At 38.0% G+C, this 19,813-nt stretch overlaps 1 protein-coding gene across 5 annotated transcripts in view; it reads left to right on the forward strand.

The window, feature by feature from the left end:
* USPL1 (ubiquitin specific peptidase like 1) overlaps positions 1-19,813 on the forward strand; it is a 46,483-nt gene that overhangs the window by 24,812 nt on the left and 1,858 nt on the right. For 4 of the 5 annotated variants that reach the window (XM_006158424.3, XM_027775675.1, XM_006158425.3 and 1 more), the window contains 4 exons: positions 2,399-2,528; positions 5,823-5,948; positions 13,516-13,673; positions 18,637-19,799. In XM_006158424.3, coding sequence (XP_006158486.1) covers positions 2,399-2,528; positions 5,823-5,948; positions 13,516-13,673; positions 18,637-19,799 — 1,577 coding nt within the window. The remainder of the gene's footprint in view (positions 1-2,398; positions 2,529-5,822; positions 5,949-13,515; positions 13,674-18,636; positions 19,800-19,813) is intronic. The other variant, XM_014591562.2, reaches the window with a different exon arrangement.

Genomic DNA, 19,813 nt, shown 5'->3' on the forward strand with positions numbered 1-19,813 from the left:
TCTGTGTCTTGCTCTGGTGAAATTTGAAAATAACAATAATGGTAAATAAAAATAAAGGAAATAATTCTTATAAAAAGATTTTTGCCATAGGGCATATGCTCTTGTCAGAGACAGAGAGAAACAAAATGAGGGAAAGTGAAAAATCATCTCCCTCCCTGCCTCCCTAGGAGGGGATGGCCTTGCCAAAATCCCTTCCATTCTCCTCTTAGGACTTTGGGTACACACACACACTTGGTTTGATTTTCAAGCCACTGGGTCCAGGACTCAAACTGTGGTCTGCCATGTGGGAATCCAGTGCCTTACCCACCACACCACTTGCTGGCCCCAGAATTTCAGCATATTTAAATTCCTAAGTGAGGAATTATAAAACTATGGGATAAAGTAATAGGTGGATATCTTCAGAGTGGGGAAATTTTTTTTAATAAAGACTGGTAAATATAATAAAGCTAATGTCCAGGAGGTCTTATATAAAGAGCTTTTGTATACCAGTCAAATAAAAATAGACAACCTGGTAGAAAAGCAGCCTGAAGATATTGAGAACTCCACAGAAGAGAAAACTGGAATAGCTAGAGAGCAGAGCGTCATTGAAAGGTTTGCATCATGCCCAGTGAAGGTATTATCTGGGAGTAAAAGCTCCTAGGTTAGGAGCTGGGGGTGGGGATTTGGGGTTAAGATTCTAGATGCAGAGAGACTACTTAACTGATTTAGGCAAGAGGTTATAAAAAGTAAAATGAGGCATTAGTATTGGTATTACATGTTCTGTAGCAAGATGCTTTATATTTAGTACCTATAAAATTTGTAATCAAAGGAAAAATAATTACAATCAATTTAGGAGCTCTGTAAATTACCTAAAGTGATCTGTAATCATAACTTTATAAAGAGCTCTTTTATGATATTTTGATTCACTAAGAACCTTATGTATTTTAGACCTGAAGATTTTATGTTGTCATTATGAAATATAAATGATGGCTTCTTCAATTAATATTTGGTTACGATAGAGTAAGCATAGGCCGAAGACCAATTACAGACTCATAGTGCACTGCATAACTTGTAGTATACTGCATATTGTTTATGCATCCAGTGTTGTATGCTGTCATTTCTAGGAGATTGGAATTCATTTCTATTTATAAAAAATATTCTGTTTTGATTTCGTTTTTGTCCAAAAACAGTAGTGAGACTATGCCACAAAGGTGACTATTAAAATAGCCTTTATAGGGACCAGCAGTTGGCATCATGACTATGTTGCTGCATCCCGGACCCGGTGGCTTAAAACTCACGCTGGGCGTGTGTGCATGCATGCCCAAGATCCCGAGAGGAGAATGGAGGAGAAGGGATTGCGGTGTGGCCATCCCCTTTGGGGGGATGATTTCTCGCTTTCTGTCTCTCTGTCTCACTCTCTCTGGCAAGCAAACGTGCCTTATAGCAAAAAAAAAAAAAAAAAGCCTTTATAACTGTTGATATTTATAGAATCCACTTAGGCAATAACACCTCCTGTTTATCTTCAGGTCCTGCCAAGGTGACCATTCCTGGCCATATTCTCAGCACTGTAGTTCCAGACTCATGAGAAATTGGGGCCATGAACATGAGGCTGTGTCCCGGGGAGGGAGGTGACAGAAGGAGACAGTCTCTTTGGGGCCAAGTCTAAGCTAAGAGAAGCATCTAAGCTTCTCTGATGATGGGAAGGAGAGAAGCCAAATGCAGAACGAATATAAGAAGAATGTCAATCTCTTGTTTAATTTGCTCATCTCAAAAGCTGGACGCCAACACTCACCATTTAGGTCTTATTTTAATGACAACAAAATTCAGATCTTCTCTAGTCTCAAGGTTATTGGAGTTTAATTATTAAAAGGATTTGACTTAAAGGTTGGAAGAGTGGTAGATTGAGAAAAGCGGGGAAGTTGAGGCTGTTCCTTAACCCTGTTTGTCATGCACTCGTCACATGTGGAGTCAGGGGAATTGGAATGGAAATGATGTTTAATGATGTCCAAATCTGATTTTATTCTACAATATTTTTTCAAGTTATTTATTTGTTTCTCTGGCAAACTATTTACATAACTTTTGTTTTAATATACTCAAAGGCTATCATATTTCTAAGGATTTTTTTCCCCCTCTGAAAAAAAACTAGAAAGATCTGAGAAGACAGTATGGGTCTTTTTTGTTTTTTTTATCTTAAGTTTTTATAAATGCCCACCAGAAAAATGAAAGAGACTGAGTAGATAATGATATTCTTGTGCTGGACATTTTTAGAAAATGCTTTTAAAACTTCCTCTACCCAATTATGAATGACTTCCTTTGTTATACTATATTCACATAGAATCATGCTGTAAATATAGTGAGAAAAGGTTTACTTTTTACAGTTGTTAATTACAAGTGATAATTTTTACTTTTCTTTTTACAGGTGATATGGAAAGCCCTGTGTTTGCATTTCCCCTGCTGTTAAAAATAGAACCCCACATTGAAAAACTATTCACATACTCTTTTTCTTGGGACTTCGATTGTTCACAGTGTGGACACCAGTATCAAAACAGGTTAGTTTTTCTGTGTTTTTCTAATGGATTCATTCTCTTTTTTTAAAATTTGTCAGAGGGCACATCCATTTGCTGTAGAGAGACAGTGAGAGAGAAATTGAGAAAGCATCCTCTGTGGGGAATGGTCACACCATAGTCTGTTCTCCATCCTGTCCTCCTTTTCAGATTTTGGGACACACACTCAACATCTTTTTCAAGCTACCAGATCTGGGACTCAAACCATGTTGAGATTCACTTGCCTTAACCACCATACCATGAGTGGCCCTGAAAATGGGTTCATTCTGTTGAAAACGCTTCAAGTAATATAATTTGAATAAAACTTGCTACTACTAATAGCATTGCTTTTGCCCTGGTTTCTTCTACTTTGACAGAATTTCTTATACCACTACCAACATTAAAGCTTCAGAAACTGCAGTTAGCTGATGCACTAACCACAGTTAGTGAAAGGGTCAGAAACCCCATGGTTTGGTTGCTGGTCTAGCAGGAGTTTTCTAAAGAAGTTCTTTAGTGTTAAGTGGGGACAAATGAGGATAGCACATACTCCATATTCCCTGCTGAGAGAGGGTGTATATTTGTGTTTTATTTATGCCTCTATTAGAGACTGGGGTTTGTTTGTTAACTTACTTTAGACTTAACATCATAGAAACTGACTTTAGGCTTGTAGAATCGGCAATTCTGAGGTAATTTATGCTTTCTCATTCCTTCCCTTAGTCACACAAAAGATAGCCACCACCAGAATTCTCCGTCTTGCCTAAGCTATCTTAGGCACACTTTCTACCTCCCTGATGCCTCTAGGTGAGGATTAGAACGGTATAACTGAGAGGCCAGCAGGTGGCGTGGTAGTTAAGGTGCTAGACTCCCACTTGGTCCACTGCGATTTGAGGATTTGTACCTGGTAGCTTGAAAATCATGCTGGGCACGTTTGCATGTCTGCCCAAAATCTCAGGAGGAGACTGGAGGAGAAGGGATTGTGTGGCCATCGCCCTGGGGGGTAATTTCTCACTTTCCCTCTCACTGCTTTTCTCTATCTCTCTCTGTCTAGCACATGCATCCTATGGCAAAATGCTAAAAAAAAGAAAAGTATGATTGATGTATATGGCCCGAGATTGGGAGAAAACATGGAGCGGAAAGAAGCTGCCGGTTTTCTTTGCTTCCATATACCTAGTATGTAAGGGGAGGAATTAGGTTTAAGAGCAGTTGGGAGGGAAAGGTTTCATCAGGCCTGACACGCTGACTTTGTACCTGAGAAAGTTGCTGGCTGGCAGTTAGAGAGATTACCAAACTGGCTCCGTGGGTCATTTATTTGTATTATTACAGTAGAGATAAATCTTTTCTTTAACTCATCTACTAGTAAATTAGAAAACTTGGAATCTAAGTTATTAAATAACAATGTGAGAGAAATATATTACTTAGATGTTTATTATCTAAATGTCAGAGTCTTTTTAGGCATTTAGAGAGTAATCAAGGAGAGCTGAGTTGGCAGAGTGTTCTAGGGAATGCAAGCAACAGAAAATAGTTATTGATCTATTAGCATAGAATAACTAGAACAGGGTGAGAATTAGTGTTTCCTCATACCTGGGGCTTAAATAATTTTTTGTAAGTAGAAGAACAGATATCCATTTCCAGGTCTTCTATCATTGATTTGTGCAAAAATCAGTGGTTTTCTCCTCACAGTAACTCGGTGAGGAAGATTCTTGTATTCTCATCTGACAAATTGGACAGTAAAGGCTGGAAGGGGTCAGATTGATACCCAAAGTGATACACTAGTTAGGGGCAGAATCCAGAGTTACATTTCAGCTTTTCTGGCCTCTAAATCTTTTTCGTTTATTGAGGTATTCTTCCTAATCACAACCTTCTTTGCTGAGACAAACTCTTTTATATACTGAAATCTAAGAGCTTACGTTTACTGTCATCTTCAAGAATAAAACATACAGTTAATGTATTTGTTGATACTTTTATGTTGCTTTGCTTTTAAAATGCTGACTTTCCTGAGAACTGATCTATTTTCAATAGCCAGTGTTATTTTACTTATTATTTGTTAATTGTTATTTTATTTATCTTGATTTTCTGAGAGAGTTTTGCTATAAGGCACGTGCGCTCACTGGAAAGACAGAGAGAAAGAAAGCAAGAAATCCCCCCCGGGGGGGACTGCCACACCACAATCCCTTCTCCTCCATTCTCTTCTCAGGATTTTGGGCATGCAGGCACACACGCCTGGCATGAGTGTTAAAGCCTGTGGGTCTGGGACTCCAACCATAATGGACTATGTGGGAGTCAAGCAACATAACCATTATGCCATCTGCTGGTCCTGTTAATTACTATTTTAGAAAAAAAGCTTTTGGGGGCTGGCAAGTGACACAGTGGTTAAGGGTGCTGGACTCCCACAGGGCTGGCCATGGTTTAAGTCCTGGACCTAGTGATTTGCTTTCTCACTTTCTCTCTCTTGTTCCTTCTCTGGTCAATTTAAAAATAAATAAATAAAGTTAAATAAAATAATTCTTTTAAAAAATGAAAAGCTTTTATCTCTTCAATGTTATGTAACTCCTCTTTTAGTTAGAAATATTTCTGTACAGTGGATGCAGTTGAGGTTCAGGGTGCATCTGTCTTTAAAGATCATTATTTAGATGGCTGTGGCCATCAAGTATTCATACTAAACTGCAGATTTAGAACTTGTGTCACCTGTGGAACTGTTGCTGTTACTTTTATGTATTTTGTTAAGGGTTAGGAAAATAAAGCTGTATATATTCCTGATTTTATATTTGAAAATACTTCTTTCCAGTTTAGGTTGTCAGTAATAACTAGCCAGATTGAGTTATATAAGTAAAGAATGAACTTTTAATAAATCATTCAACTTAAGAACAGTGGTTCTCAACTAGGAGCTATTATGCAGGCTGTTTGGCAATGGCTGGATACAGTGGTTGGTACAACTGCTGGCTTTTATTGAGTAGAGGCCATGGGGTAATGATAGGCATCCTATACTGTCCAGGACAGCCCCTTATGACAAAGAATTATCTTGGGCAAAATGCCAGTGGTGTTATTGTTGAGAAATCCTGCCTTTAACTTCATTGGCTTCATCTCCTAGCTGAAAAACAATAGATAATTAATATGGATAGTCTCTGCAGAGAACTTCTTTAGTAGGGTGAGAGACGAACATTACCAGATTAGCAAATGACTCGGGGAAACAGGAGAATGTGAATACACAAACATAGAGGAATACCTTTTATTTTAGTCATTGGTTTAAGTAAATGTAAACAAATTTTAACATAATATAAGTATGTTGTCTTATTTTTATAGGTGTATGAAGAGTCTGGTCTCCTTTACACATGTCATCCCTGAATGGCACCCACTTAATGCTGCCCATTTTGGTCCATGTAACAATTGCAGCAGTAAATCACAAATAAGAAAAATGGTATTGGAAAAGTAAGTTAATGTTGCTTTACTTTTAGAAAATGGAAATAGATTTGCTTTTCTTTTTTTATATGTAAAATGTAAAGTGGTGACTGTGACCTACCTTTCAAAATTTTGAGTTGACATATATTTATACCTCTCTCTTTTATGAACTCTGACCAGTAAGCAAGCTTTCCCAGGTGAAATACCACTCAAGAGCCAAGTCGGCTTGATTGGCTATTCTAGTGTCTTTACTTTTTGCCTTTTTTCCTCCCTTTAGGGAGCATTAAACTTGGATTTTTCTCTACTCTGTCAAGTACCAGGAGTACTAGAATTCTGGGATTTCCTTAATCTCATTTCAAGAACTAAGATGATTCAAAGATGATCCAGAGGCTCATATGTCTAATTTTCATCATTTCTCAGATATTGGCCTGCTAATTCTTCATTATCATGTAAGCTTCCTGCTGCCCTTGAGCAGATGCGTTTGCATTGTATTTTGCCAGCTTTTCTGCTTGGTCTCGGTGGGAAAAGTTGGATAGAATTATCTTTTCCCATGTTACCAGGAGTCCCATGTCTTTAAACTTACAGGTCGCTTTCATATTGGGCATTTGGTCTCTCTTGTTAATCTGCTTGCACATGTACATATCCTCTTTAACCTTCATTTTCAGTCTACTGCTGCAGAAAAGAAATGTTCTGAGATATAATTTGATGTAATAAAGAACCAGGGACATTAACTTTTGATGCCTCTAAATGTGCCGGAAACCCCTCTAAATTTTTCCCAAAGGTTCATTTTCACTGAAGTAAGAAATTTTCAGTAATCTAATAGGGCCAAATGGCTTAAAAGGAAATCAGGGCAGTCTCCTGCCCCAACCGCTCTCTGTACATCCACCTTAAACCTCTAAATTGAGTTACTATTCACGTTGACATTTCAAAGTGATGTGCTTATTCTGCTGTAATGCAGTTCGTTCTCCTTTTACAGTAGTTAAGAACAAGGTTCTTAGACCAGCACCTGGGCCCCTTCTCTAGTTTAGCCTCTCCTTGTCCTTCCAATGTGATTTAATTGGTTAAATCAGTGTTCAGTGTTCTCATTATTATTAATACACATAGAGTATTCCTTTTCTAGTTTATCAGTATGTATTGTTATGTTTTGTTTCCTTTATAATTTATTTGCCAGAGAATGCTTACACTCACCAGAGAGACAGAGACAGAAAGAGGGAGAGGGAGAATCCCATCCCCACAGGGCATTGTCATGCTGCAATCCATTGCTCTTTCTCTCTTTTTTTTTTTTTTTTAATTCTTTTGGGAGTTTGGGCATACAAATAGGCACCTGTTTTCAAGCCAGGAGGTTTGGTACTTGAACTGTGGCGTCAGCTCTGTGGGATCCAGCTCCCTTAACTATCAGGCCACAGGTTGGCCTCTATAATTCTGTATTTTTACAAGAATTATTTGCCTTTTGTTTATTATGTACTGTGATTTTTTTTTCCAAGTGCTTAATTAAGTAAATTTTTAATGCTCAAATGCTTCACAACTTTTAAACCCTCCCCCCCACTTTTTTTTGTGGAAACCTTTTTACTTTTCTAGTCTTTCAGTCTATACTGGCTACTTTCTGGGCCTGGTGCTGAGTGGTGGTCTTTGTGCACACTTTCAGTCACTCTTCGAGTTTTTAGCCCAAGACCACTTCCCCACACTTCACATCTGTTGTGATAAATCTGAGTCTTTTAGAGGTTCCATGGGACAGACTCCTCTCATCCAAATTCCCACTCTGTAGCACTTAATGTCATCACTTCATCCATTCTGCTTTATAAGTTACTATTTCTTTGTTTTCTGTCTTCTGAATGTTTGACTTCTCGTTTGCTCATGTTTACTTTTTCTTTGATTATCCTTTTAGACTGTTAGCTGTTTTTATCTTTCACTATCATTTGATAGAATTTGAGTGGGAGGGCAAAGTGGGGAAGGAAAAAGTTATCTTCAGCCAGAAGTCTGGTCTATCTTGGGTGTCTGGTGTCAGAGGTTTTTTTTTTTTTTTTTTTGGTAGAAAGATTTTTTTGCTATCAGGTATGTGTGCTCACCAGAGAGACAGAAACAGAGAGACAGAAAGCGATAAATCACCCTCTAGATAGGAAGTCCATGCTGCAATCCCTTCTTCGTTCTTCTCTTGGGATGTATGGTGCACATGCCTGGTATGAGTTTTAAGCCGCCAGGTCCAAGGCTCGAACTGCAGTCAACTACGTGGGAGTCCAGCAACATAACCATTATGCCATGTGCTGATCTCGGGTGTCAGAGCTTTGAGATCTGCGATACTCATTTTTTAAACTCTATCCTTGCTGATGAGGCAGTAGAAGGGTAGCAGAGTGTGGTTGTTTGCCATCATGCCCTGGAACTTTAGGTTGCCTGAGGATTCTTGGTGTGTATCATTTCATCCAGCTGTTGATAAACTAACTTTTTCTCAAACCCCAGCACTGAAGATACGATCATACCTTTATTTTGTTTGATCTGTTAATTGGTTGCATTGCAACAAATAATTTTCAATTTTACAAATATGTTGCTTTTTATAACTCAAGAATTCATGCTTTGAAAATGTGTTCATTAGGTAAAACTGTTTCAATGAAAAATACTTTTTGAGTTCCATTGGGCCAATTTTTAAGTGGAATTTTACAATTTGAATATTTCCTGTATTCAAAGTAAATTCAACTAGCTTGTTAAGATTTCACTTAAATTTTAAATGACAAGCTCTTTGTGTAAGTTCTTTGTGGTTTTTTTTTTTACTTTGAAATTTGTATAACTTAATTTGTTGAAGTCTAATGACATTTAGAAACAAATTTAATATAGTTTTTAGGGAGAATCCAAAGATAATTAGATCAATCATGTGCTGTGCATAATTAAATTATGCAGCATTTTAAAAATGAGCAGTCTTATAAATTCTATGAATACCTTGTCTGAGATAATCTACATCTCTAATATATCCTCATTAGAAAAATAATTCATTGATAAATCAGGTAGATGATGCCTAGTGGATCTGCTATTTTTAAGTAATTGTTTAAAATTATATTCAGAACATGGTGTCGTGGGCTACCAAGAACTTAGAATTGGATCTGATTTTTCACTTCACAAATTTTTGAAATAAACATCTCATTACTGCCTCAGTCTCCTTTAGGAGTCATCATAAACTCCCCTGGGTGGGCATTTGAAAATGTATTTATTTATACTTAACTTTTATGCAACTATTTGTAAAGTTAAGGGTAGTAGTAGAAAAAAAATGTAACATTTGTATTTCTCGCTTATAGAGCTTATTAAAGTAACTCCGAGGCCTTCTTTTTGCACTTTCTCCTATTAAATTGTCATTGCTTTTAAAAAAAAAAATGCTTTTTTATTTATTTATTAGGTCCTTGAACTACCTCCAAAGAACAGTTTTTAAGCCTTTGTTAAACAGTTGAGTTTTTCTACAGGTGTATGGTGAGACATTAAAAGTTCATGGAAAAAGGGAACCAGCAGTTAGCGTAATGGCTATGTCGCTGGACTCCCACGTAGTCAACCGCGGTTCGCGTCCCGGACCCGGTGGCTTAAAACTCACGCCGGGCACGTGTGCGTGCGTGCCCAAGAGCCCGAGAGGAGAATGGAGGCGAAGGGATTGCGGCGTGACCATCCCCTCTGGGGGGTGATTTCTCGCTTTCTGTCTCTCTATCTCTCTCTGTCTGTCTGGCGAGCGCACGCGCCCTATAGCGAAAATCTCTCCACTCAAAAAAAAGTTCGTGGAAAAGTAGAATTAAAGTATGAGTTTATTTTGGTGCAAAAAAATGTTGAAATCCATGCATAGTTTTTCCATAATATACATTTCTATGAACTTGTTGAATACCCTAGTATTTTATTGTTACAACTAATTTGAACCAATTCTAGTTAGTTGAGCTATGTTGAACTATAATTTTATTCATAGTTTCCATTTTATTTGTCATAGTATCTGAAATAGTTCAAACAATGATATGATAGATCTATAATGTAATGAAGTTTAAATTTGCAGGTTATTTTTTTCTTTTTTAAAGTTTTTGCCATAGGGTGGGTGTCAGAGATGAGGGGGGCAGGTAGTGAGAAATCACATAATCCCTTCTCCTGGGTTTTTGGGCATGCATGCACATGTGCTCAGCATGATTTTCAAGACAACAGGTCTGGAACTTGAGCTACATTTGGCCAACTGGGAATCCAGCACCTTAACCACCACACCACCTGCTGGCTCCTTTGCAGGGTGTTTTTGCTTAAAGTCTGTTATTACAGTTCAGATGTACATGTATGTACATTATTAAATTTGCATTTTCTAAAATGTGAATCATTACATTAGTTTCAGTGAAAATAGCAAACTGGTACTCCAAGCAATTAGCATAAAACTGGCTGCTATCTGTGAGATAGGACTCGTGTTCCTCTGCTATCTTTGGGAAATGGGTTAGCATGGTTCCCTTATGCTTCCTTTCTTCCCTATTTTCTTTTCCTGAAGGTAGATCTCTATTAATAGGAAGAGTTCAGGGCCAGCGGGTAGTGTCGTAACCAAGGCACTGGGCTCCCACATGGCTGACCATGGTTTCAACTTCAGACCTGGCAGCCTGAAGTCATGCCAGGAGCGTGTGTGTTTGTTTCAAAATCCTGAGAGGAGAATGGAGGAGAAGGGATTGTGGCTTGGCCATCCCTCTGGGGGGGCGATTGCTCACTTTCCATCTCTCTATTTCTCTCTTCAGCGAGCTCACCACCAAAATCCTTTAAAAAAAGGAGTTCAACCACATGGTATATGAATGCAAATGAGTCTTAGCTTCAAATCTCTTCCTGACTCTTGATTTTCATTGTTAATCCATTCCATCAATTTTCTTGTGATTGAGGTATAATCTAACTTGCCCTCCTCAACTCTCAGTGTCATCTTTGACTCACTCCAGGCAATGTGGGTAGAAAGAAGGATGAGAACAAAATCTAGGTGTAAAGCTCTACCTTTACTTAGAAGTTTGGAAATTAGGTCAGCTGAAATTATGGATAGAAGAATACTGTAATTTCTAGGGCACTAGAGACTCGTGTCCCCAGAAAGGAACCAAGGGGAAAATAAAGAAAATGAGGAGGAACTATATATCAATATTTGATTAGCTGTAAGCTGCCATTATTTGCAAGTTTTACCATTTTAAAAAGATAACACTAAAAAACAAGTATTTCCTATTAATTTGCATGCCATCAATTATAAAGTATATCCTAATCTCAGAGATGTTAAAATATGGAGGGGAGTCGGAATTTACTTGGCATTTAGAACTTTAAAGGTTTTATGATTATAGAATGTAGGAGGACATTCTGCTCCTGTTTGGGTGAGATGGTAGTAAAACTCTTCTCTGCATCACTTCATTCCACATTAGGCCTTAGATAACTTTGGTGTACTCATCCATTTTTTTGGCAGAGGGGCTAGTTTAATTAATTAAGAGGATGTTTCAAAATTTACATAATTGCCTTGATAGTTGCCATCCCTTTTTTGCTGAATAAGAAAATAAAATTTCTACTTTATCTGGATCCATAAGCAGGTTTTGGAGATTTCCACAAAATCAGTTCCTGTTACGTGTTTATTTGTATTCTACCAGAGTTTTAGTATGTACTATATTCAAGGAAGTATGCTGTGTGTGGGTTTTGGTCGTGGTGAGGTGGCCTGTTTTTTTTTTTTGGAGAGGTTTTTCTGCTATAGGGCACGTGTGCTCACTCTAGGGTGCATGTGCTAACCAGAGAGAGAGACAGACAAAAAGCGAGAAATCCCCCCCCCCCCCCAGGGGATGACCACGCCACAATCCCTTCTCCATTTTCCTCTTGGGATCTTGGACACGCACACACACACGCCCGGTGTGAGTTTAACTCTGGTCTCGAATCATGGTCGACTACATGGCAATCCAGCGGTGTAACCATAATGCCATCTGCTGGTCCCAAGTTTTACTTTTACAAAAGTAAAAATTAGTAATAATTTATGAAAGAATATTTGGGAAGCTTAGAACATACAAACAGCATAAAAATGTGCCAAGTGGTTCTTACATGCATTATTTTATTCTTTCATATTAATATAGATGTCTTTAAACATTTTCCATGTAGGAACTCACACAAACGTATTCTAGGGATCAACAAGATAAATAGCCTCAGAAGAGATCTTGAGGTATTATATGAGGCCAAGGGAACTGAATGCTAGTAATTAAAGTCGAGTGCCTAAAGCCTGCATCTTCAACTGTGAGAATACATCTATAGCTTTACTTTGGATCATTAATTCAAGCAGAGACTTTACTTTCTCTTTTCTTTCCTTTTTTTTTTTTTTTTAAAGAGAAGATATTTTTGGTATAGGGCGTGTGCACTCTCCAGACAGACAGAAAGCGAAAAATCACCTCCTTCCCTACCCCAGAGGGATAGCCATGCCACAATCCCTTCTCCTCTCGGGATTTTGGGCACATGTACACACCTGGCATGAGTTTCAAGCTGCTGAGTTTGGGACTCAAACTATCGTCTACCCTGTGGAGGTCCAGCGCCTTAAGTACTATGTCACCAAATGGCCCCATACTTCGTTTTTTTAACATGTCAAACTACATCTGAGTTAATGGATGTGGTATAGTTTACTTGGCAATATATTTTCATAATGGTGAGTTTTATAATTTAGTGTTATAAATATCTTGCAGAACCTTTTATATATCAGCATATAAATTTTGAGGACTTGATTACTGGATAGCATAGATAGGATAAATTGGTGAGAAGAGTAGTGTTATAGACAGTCCACAGAACTTTACATTTATATGTACGTGTGTATAGATATATCGAGGACTTGATTATTCTCTAATAAAATCTCAAGGAGTGATTTACAAATTATCCCTTGTCAGTCTGAATAATCTGCTTTTGGACATTGACTCAAGTTCATTTCAGCTGAATACATTTTGATGAGCTAATTAAGTAAGTTTTGACAGCTGTTTAAGTATTAGGAAAAAGGATAGTCAACATTTTTCTTAAATCCTGAGAGCTTTGTTAAATTTAGTTAATTGAAGCCCATGTTTGGATTCCTTTTTCTGGTTCTGACATGTTACATGAATGGTAAAATGTATTTTTGAAATTATGGATATCTTGAAATTTATAGAAAATCAGTATATAATTTTCTTTTCCTGAGTAGAAAATTTAATTTAATGCACCGCTCTACTTTCAGAGATAACAGAGAGAAATAAGCCAAATTAGTGTTTATTTGAATTTCTTAGATGTGTTGGTTAGAAAATTCTAAAAGGTCTGTATTCTTTCCTTTGATCCTACAAAATAGCTTCCACGAGATCTTGTTTAAGCCAAAGCAACATCTTGCTTACAGAGCAATTTTTGTTTAATGGTCTGTGTTAGAATCTTACAGCATGATGGCTTCCAACTGTCATTGATACCATTCTTAAAAGAGTTTAGTGTTACATACTTCTTAGAGTTAGTTCTCCATTTCTAATTAAGGCACACATCTGGAGGTGCTCAAGAAAAATTATTGCAGTTTGTCTTGAAAGTGTTATGTGTGACTAGTTCACTTCACATCATCTTTTGTATAACTAGGCACATGGCATTACATTTTTTTGACTCCTGCTTTTGTTTCCCACAGAGTATCTCCTATATTCATGGTGCACTTTGTTGAAGGCTTACCACAGAGTGACTTGCAACACTATAAATTTCATTTTGAAGGCTGTCTTTATCAGATCACGTCTGTAATTCAGTACCAAGCAAATAACCATTTTATAACATGGATTTTAGATGCTGATGGTAAGAGTTTAAACATTTGTATTATGATAATAGACAGGCAACTAAACATTTTTTTCTTTTAAGGCTAAACTTTGTTTTGTCTTTTTCTCTCTATTCTTGCCTTTTTGGCTTTCATTCCTCTCCTCTCCCCTCCTTTTAAAAATGTGGTGGTTATAATATTCTTAACTTCTTCGTTTTCTTATATCACATATTATGGGTTTACACATGTATATATACATTTCTTTTTAAGACAATGGATGAAATCATATATTACTGTTGGTTTACAGTTTGCTTTTTTCTACTTAATCTATTTGTTTAATTATATGAGAAATGTTCAGTGTGGAAAAATGAGTAGTGGAAGTTTTCCTTTGTAGTGACACCTTGTATTTTGAAAAAGAAAGTTCTGGGAACCAGCAGTTAGCGTAATGGCTATGTCGCTGGACTCCCATGTAGTCGACCGCGGTTCGTGTCCTGGACCCGGTGGCTTGGAACTCAGGCCGGGCACGTGTGTGTGCATGCCCAAGATACCGAGAGGAGAATGGAGGAGAAGGGATTGCGGCATGACCAACCCCCCTGGGGGGTGATTTTCGCTTTCTGTCTCTATGTCTCTCTGTTTGTCTGGCGAGCGCACGCGCCCTATTGCAAAAACCTCTCAAAAAAAAAAGAAAGTTCTTATTGAAAGATTTTTCCTAAGAATCCTTTTAACTTTATTTATTATTATTATTATTATTATTTTCTAATTTGACCAGAGAGAGAGGGAAAATAAGAAAGGAAGCCACCAGGTCTAGGACTTGAACCATGGTTGGCCATGTGGGAGTCCAGTGCCTTTAACCAGCACGCCACCTGTCAGCCCCATTGAAGGTTTTTAAATGATAAAGAAAAGTGAAAATAAATTTTGTTTAGCTTGCAGTATTAGTAAGTATAAACAAAATAAGAGCAAAAGTCTACATCTAAGATTATTAAACATTAGACTATGTACCCTTTTGTCATTGTGAAATTGAATATCTGAAACCCATTGCTGACAGCTACAAAGATAAAGCTTTTTACTTAAATAAACTCATTGAAGGGTAAATAAATACAGTTCATTAATTTTTTTGACTTTCCCCCTTTTTGCCTAATATAGTTTAATAGTATGTTTTCTTCACAATGTTCACTTTGTCTTAGACAAGATAACTCAGTCCCTTTGAAGTGTATCAGACTGCTGTTAAGGGCTCACTTTACAATCATTTCTATTGTCTGGACTGCTACCCCTTCCCTTTCCCTTTTTCCTCTCCTCCCCATCCTCCTTCCCCTTCCCTGAGATCACATGCACTTGCCAGAGAGAGGGAGAAAGCACACCCAGTGGAGTGTTGGTACACTACAGTCCCTTTCTCCTCTATTTCTCCATCTTGTATGAATTTGGGTCATGCATGTATGCACATGTGCCCAGCTTGTTTTTCAAGCTGCTGGAACCAGGATTCAAACCACATAGTCAACCATGTAGAATTCAGCTCCCTTAACTACTAGGCCATGGGACTGGCCCTGGACACTTTTCATGTTTTGTGTTTTCCTTGGGGATGATTTGGGTGATGACACAGTGCTTTGTTACAAAAGTATTTTGCAAACTGAAACACATGTTATAAATGAAATTCTACCTTAAAGTTTTACCCCATTTCAGAATTGGGTAAAAATAGTTCTCAGTAGCACAAATTATTTTAGCTTTTGTTTTGTTAAATTTGCTAAAGGGTGCGATTACTTGAGAGAGAAAGTGAAAATGCACACCACCCCACCCTGTGGGGGACAGTCATGCATTAATCTCTTCCATTTTGGGGCGGAGGGGAGATTTTGAGCATGCATACACATTCACTGGGCATGTTTTTCAAGCTACCAAGTCTGGTACTTAAACCTTATAGTCAGCCAAGTTGGGTCCAGCCACCTTAACCACCATACCACCAGCAGGCCCTTATTTTAGCTTTCTGTTGCATTCCAGGAAATGAAAAGTCCACTTGAAGTGCAGCATGCAAGAATTACTTGCTTTGTTTATAAAAATGTGCAGGTTCTACCCTAGAGCAATGATTCAGGCTTAGGGATTGAACACTAATATCAATATTTTTTAAATTGTCATTAAAAAACGTTTTTTAAGAATTATTTTTATTTAACTTTGTTTGTTTATTTTATTTTGACCAGAGAAGGAGAGAATGAGAGCTTAGGGCAGGAGAATGAGAAAGCAAACCACCAGGTCTGGGATTCGAACAGTGTTTGGCCATGTGGGAGTCCAGCACCCTTAACCACCATGCCACCTGCCAGTCCCAAATCAAATAATTCAATGTTATTGTTGGGTTGTTTTTTTTTTTTTTTTAAGAATTATTTTATTGAACTTTATGTTTTTTGCTTTTCGTGTGTGTTTTTTTTTTTTTGTTTTTTTTTTTTGTTTTGAGAGTCTTTTGCTATAGGGCGCCTGCCCTCACCAGAAAGAGAGAGACAGAAAGCGAGAAATCACCCTCTGAGAGGATTGCCACGCCACAATCCCTTCTTCATTCTCCTCCTGGGATCTTGGGCATGCATGCACACGTGCCCGGCATGAGTTTAAGCCACTGGGTCCAGGATTTGAACCATAGTCAAATACATGGGAGTCTAGCAACATAGCCATTACACCAACTGCTGGTCCCTGTATTTATTTATTTTTATTTGACTGGGGCTAGGAGAGAGAAGAAGCTGCCAGGTCTGGGACTCAAACCTCAGTCAGCCAAATGGGGAGTTTAGCACCCTTTACCACAACACCCCTGCTGGCCCTTCAATATTGTTTTAAAAACTCCCCAGGTGATTCCAAGGTACCTGTATGGTAGAGAACTGTTTACACAGGCAAACAAAAGATTGTCAGAGTTTTCATTGCAGAATGAGGTTCAGGTACTAATAAAACATTTATCCATATAAACCACATACTTTGTGAGTGATGGTGTTTTATATATGTAGGCGCTTAGCAAATCTCTGAATATATTTTATTTTCCTTTTTGTAACTTAACTATCAGAAGCCATACTCTGTTATGTGACTGCTGTTATACTTTCAATTTACTTTATTTTTATCAGATATATTTTAATAAATATTTTAATCTCATTTTTAATTTTTTCCTTTGGGGAATATTTTTTAAATCCATGCCGAGTCTTAACACTTTTTCAGTCACTCTTAATACCTTAGAAATTTACCAGTCTATTAACAACTAAATTGGCCTGAGCAGCAGCTAAGGAAAGGTTCCTTTCTCCCTTCCGCTGTTCTTCAAGATTAGTTCTTCACAGAAAGCTTTGGGGCCTGTTGCAGAGTCTACTTTTTCCCTCACACTCTTAAGATGAGATCTCTTTTTTTCGGTAGAGAGACTTTTGCTATAAAGCATGTGCACTTGCTAAAGAGACAGCAAAAATTTACCTTCTGGAGGGATGGCCACACCACAATCCCCAGAAGTGAATAAGAAAGAGAGAGGGAGATGTCACATCTGTGTGAGCTATGAGTTTTCTATGTGAGTTCTTAGAAATCTTTTCAAAAAGGGTAGATAGATACACTTATTTAGAGAAAAGAGAAACACCTTTTTTTTTTTTTTTTAATTGGTCAGAAGGCCTCTGCGTTTGTCCCAGAAACAAAGAGAAGGAGAAAGCACCCCTTAATTGGGTGTGTGATCATGCCACATTCCCTTCTCTTCTGTTTCTCCAAAGTGCCAGGGTTTGGGGCTTATATGCACATGCACCAGGCTCATTTTTCAAGCTGCCAGGAGTGGGATTTGGACTGCAGTCAGCCATGTGGGATCTGGCTCTCCTTAAGGCAGGCTGCTTAGCTGTCCAGTAGTGCCTTTTTAGCATTTAAGAACAAGTGTCTAAACATGTATTTGCACCATTAAAAAAATGCTATGTTGATTATCACTTCTCTACTGCTAAAACAGTGTGATGTATTTCATTGAAAAAAATGTATTAAGTTTGGGTGCTCACTATTGAAAAGCCAAGGAATAGAAAATGTTTTATAGTAATTGTGATGGTGGTTGAAATCTTGATTTATGAATTTATCACATGTATTTCATAAAAATAGAGTATGTTACATATTTGATGTACCACAATTCCCATGACATTATACTTCTCATTTCTGTTTCCTGAATACATACGCCTGTGTGTGTGTGTGTGTGTGTGTGTGTGTGTGTGTGTGTGTGGTGGTTTGCACCTGTAATCGCAATCCCTGGGGAGGCTCAGGCAGGAGGATAACGAATTGGAGAACACCCTAGGCAACATACATGAGACCTTGTCTCTAAATGTAAACTAAAATAAATGCTGTTACCCATCCAAGTGTGTTGGTAGATTTTCCAGAATTACCACACAGTAGTAAGAGATACACACACCTCCCCTTAACTGTGCTTCACATCAGCACCCAGCCACCTTCCTTTACTTCTCAGTAAGGTGTGGGCAGAAATAACTGACAGGGACTAAACTGCTGTAAGTAATGGACTCTTCCCTGGTTTTGTCTTGATACTTCAGTGTTTGACACTGTAGGTATTCCTAGTCTTCAGACTCTTCACTTGTCATCCATCACGTCATTCCCACTTGACAGATGAGAAAACAGAAGGTCCTAAATAAAGCAAAAGTAACAAGCTTCCATTATCTTCAAAGTTAATATATATGGAACAGCTTGACTCTATTTTCTGATGTTGGGTAAAATAGGTAATACTGAATTCTAAGTATTAAAAGTTACATTAGCTCTATCTTAATTTTTATTGGTATTTAAAGAAAGAGTATAAACTATTCAGAAAACTGCCTCAGTTTATTTCTGAATGTTAGCCCATAAGCTTTAGTTATTCCTGTAAGAACGTACACATTTGGCAGAATGGTGACAAGGACAGGACTATAAATTAGAGTGTTCTAACCTTTGTTGGAAATAAAATGATACAGCAGTTTAAAAGGCCAGAAGAGAGTTAACCTCAGTTCGTAATTTTCAAATGTCTAACCTCTTTGACTCTTTTCCATCTCCCAGGAAGTTGGCTGGAATGTGATGACTTAAAAGGCCAGTGTTCTGAAAGGCATGAGAAATTTGAAGTTCCTGCATCAGAGATACACATTGTTATTTGGGAAAGAAAAACATCTCAAGTGACAGATGAAGGAGCTTCCTACCTCCCACTTAAGACTGACGTTCACTCTTTCAGTGATGAGACACCTGTATGTCCAGTGTCGTGGTGTGTTGGTGACGCCACCTCAGCGGAGATGTCCTCGATAGCTCACCCAGAGAATGTGTCAGTTACTCCTCACACTCTTCCACAGGATGAAACTGTAGCTCCTAAAAACCACTTACTTCCAGATCCAGAGGTCAACAATAATTTACCCTTGACACTTGAAGAAACTACCCAGAAAACTGCTTCAAATTTTCAAGTTAACTCTGAAACATTGCTATTAGAAAATAAACCGGTGACAGAAAATACACAAATTGGCCAAACAAATGCTTTCCAAACACAAGAATCACTAATGGCTTCTTCAGAGTCAGTGCTGTGTAATGAAAAGCTTATACAAGACCAATTTGTGGAGTTAAGCTTTCCATCTCAAGTTATAAAGACAAACACGCAATCACTACAGCTGAATGCAAACGATAATGTAATTACTAACTCTGTGGATCACATTCATGCTCCTGGTTTTATACAGGGAGTGCAGTCAGAATTGGAGGACACTCAGTCAAAACAGGTCCTTACACCAAAAAGTGAGAAATTAAAACCAGAGCATGTTATAGTTCAGGTATCTAATTTGAAGAAAAAAGAAACTGTAGCACATTCTCAGACCATAACAGTTAAGTCATTACAGGATCAGACTCCGAAAGAAAGTCAGAAGAAACCATTTGTGGGAAGTTGGGTTAAAGGCTTATTAAGCAGGGGCGCTTCTTTTATGCCACCTTGTGTTTCAGCTCATAATAGAAGTTCTATAACTGATTTGCAGCCTTCAGTTAAAGGGGCAAATAATTTTGGTGGCTTCAAAACTAAAGGCATAAACCAAAAGGCTAATCGGGTATCCAGGAAAGCCCACAGAAAAGCTAGTAAGCCTCCTGTAGCCAATGAGACTCCGCCAACTCCTCTGCCGTCAGGCAGCACAGCTGCTCAGCTTCCTGCTGGTATGACAGCTGCCTCTGAAGTTTTGAAGAAGTGTGAAAGCACTATACAGGGAGTGCA

Source organism: Tupaia chinensis, unplaced genomic scaffold (assembly GCF_000334495.1).
Source record: "Tupaia chinensis unplaced genomic scaffold, TupChi_1.0 Scaffold000597_1, whole genome shotgun sequence".
NCBI classification, from domain to species: domain Eukaryota; kingdom Metazoa; phylum Chordata; class Mammalia; order Scandentia; family Tupaiidae; genus Tupaia; species Tupaia belangeri.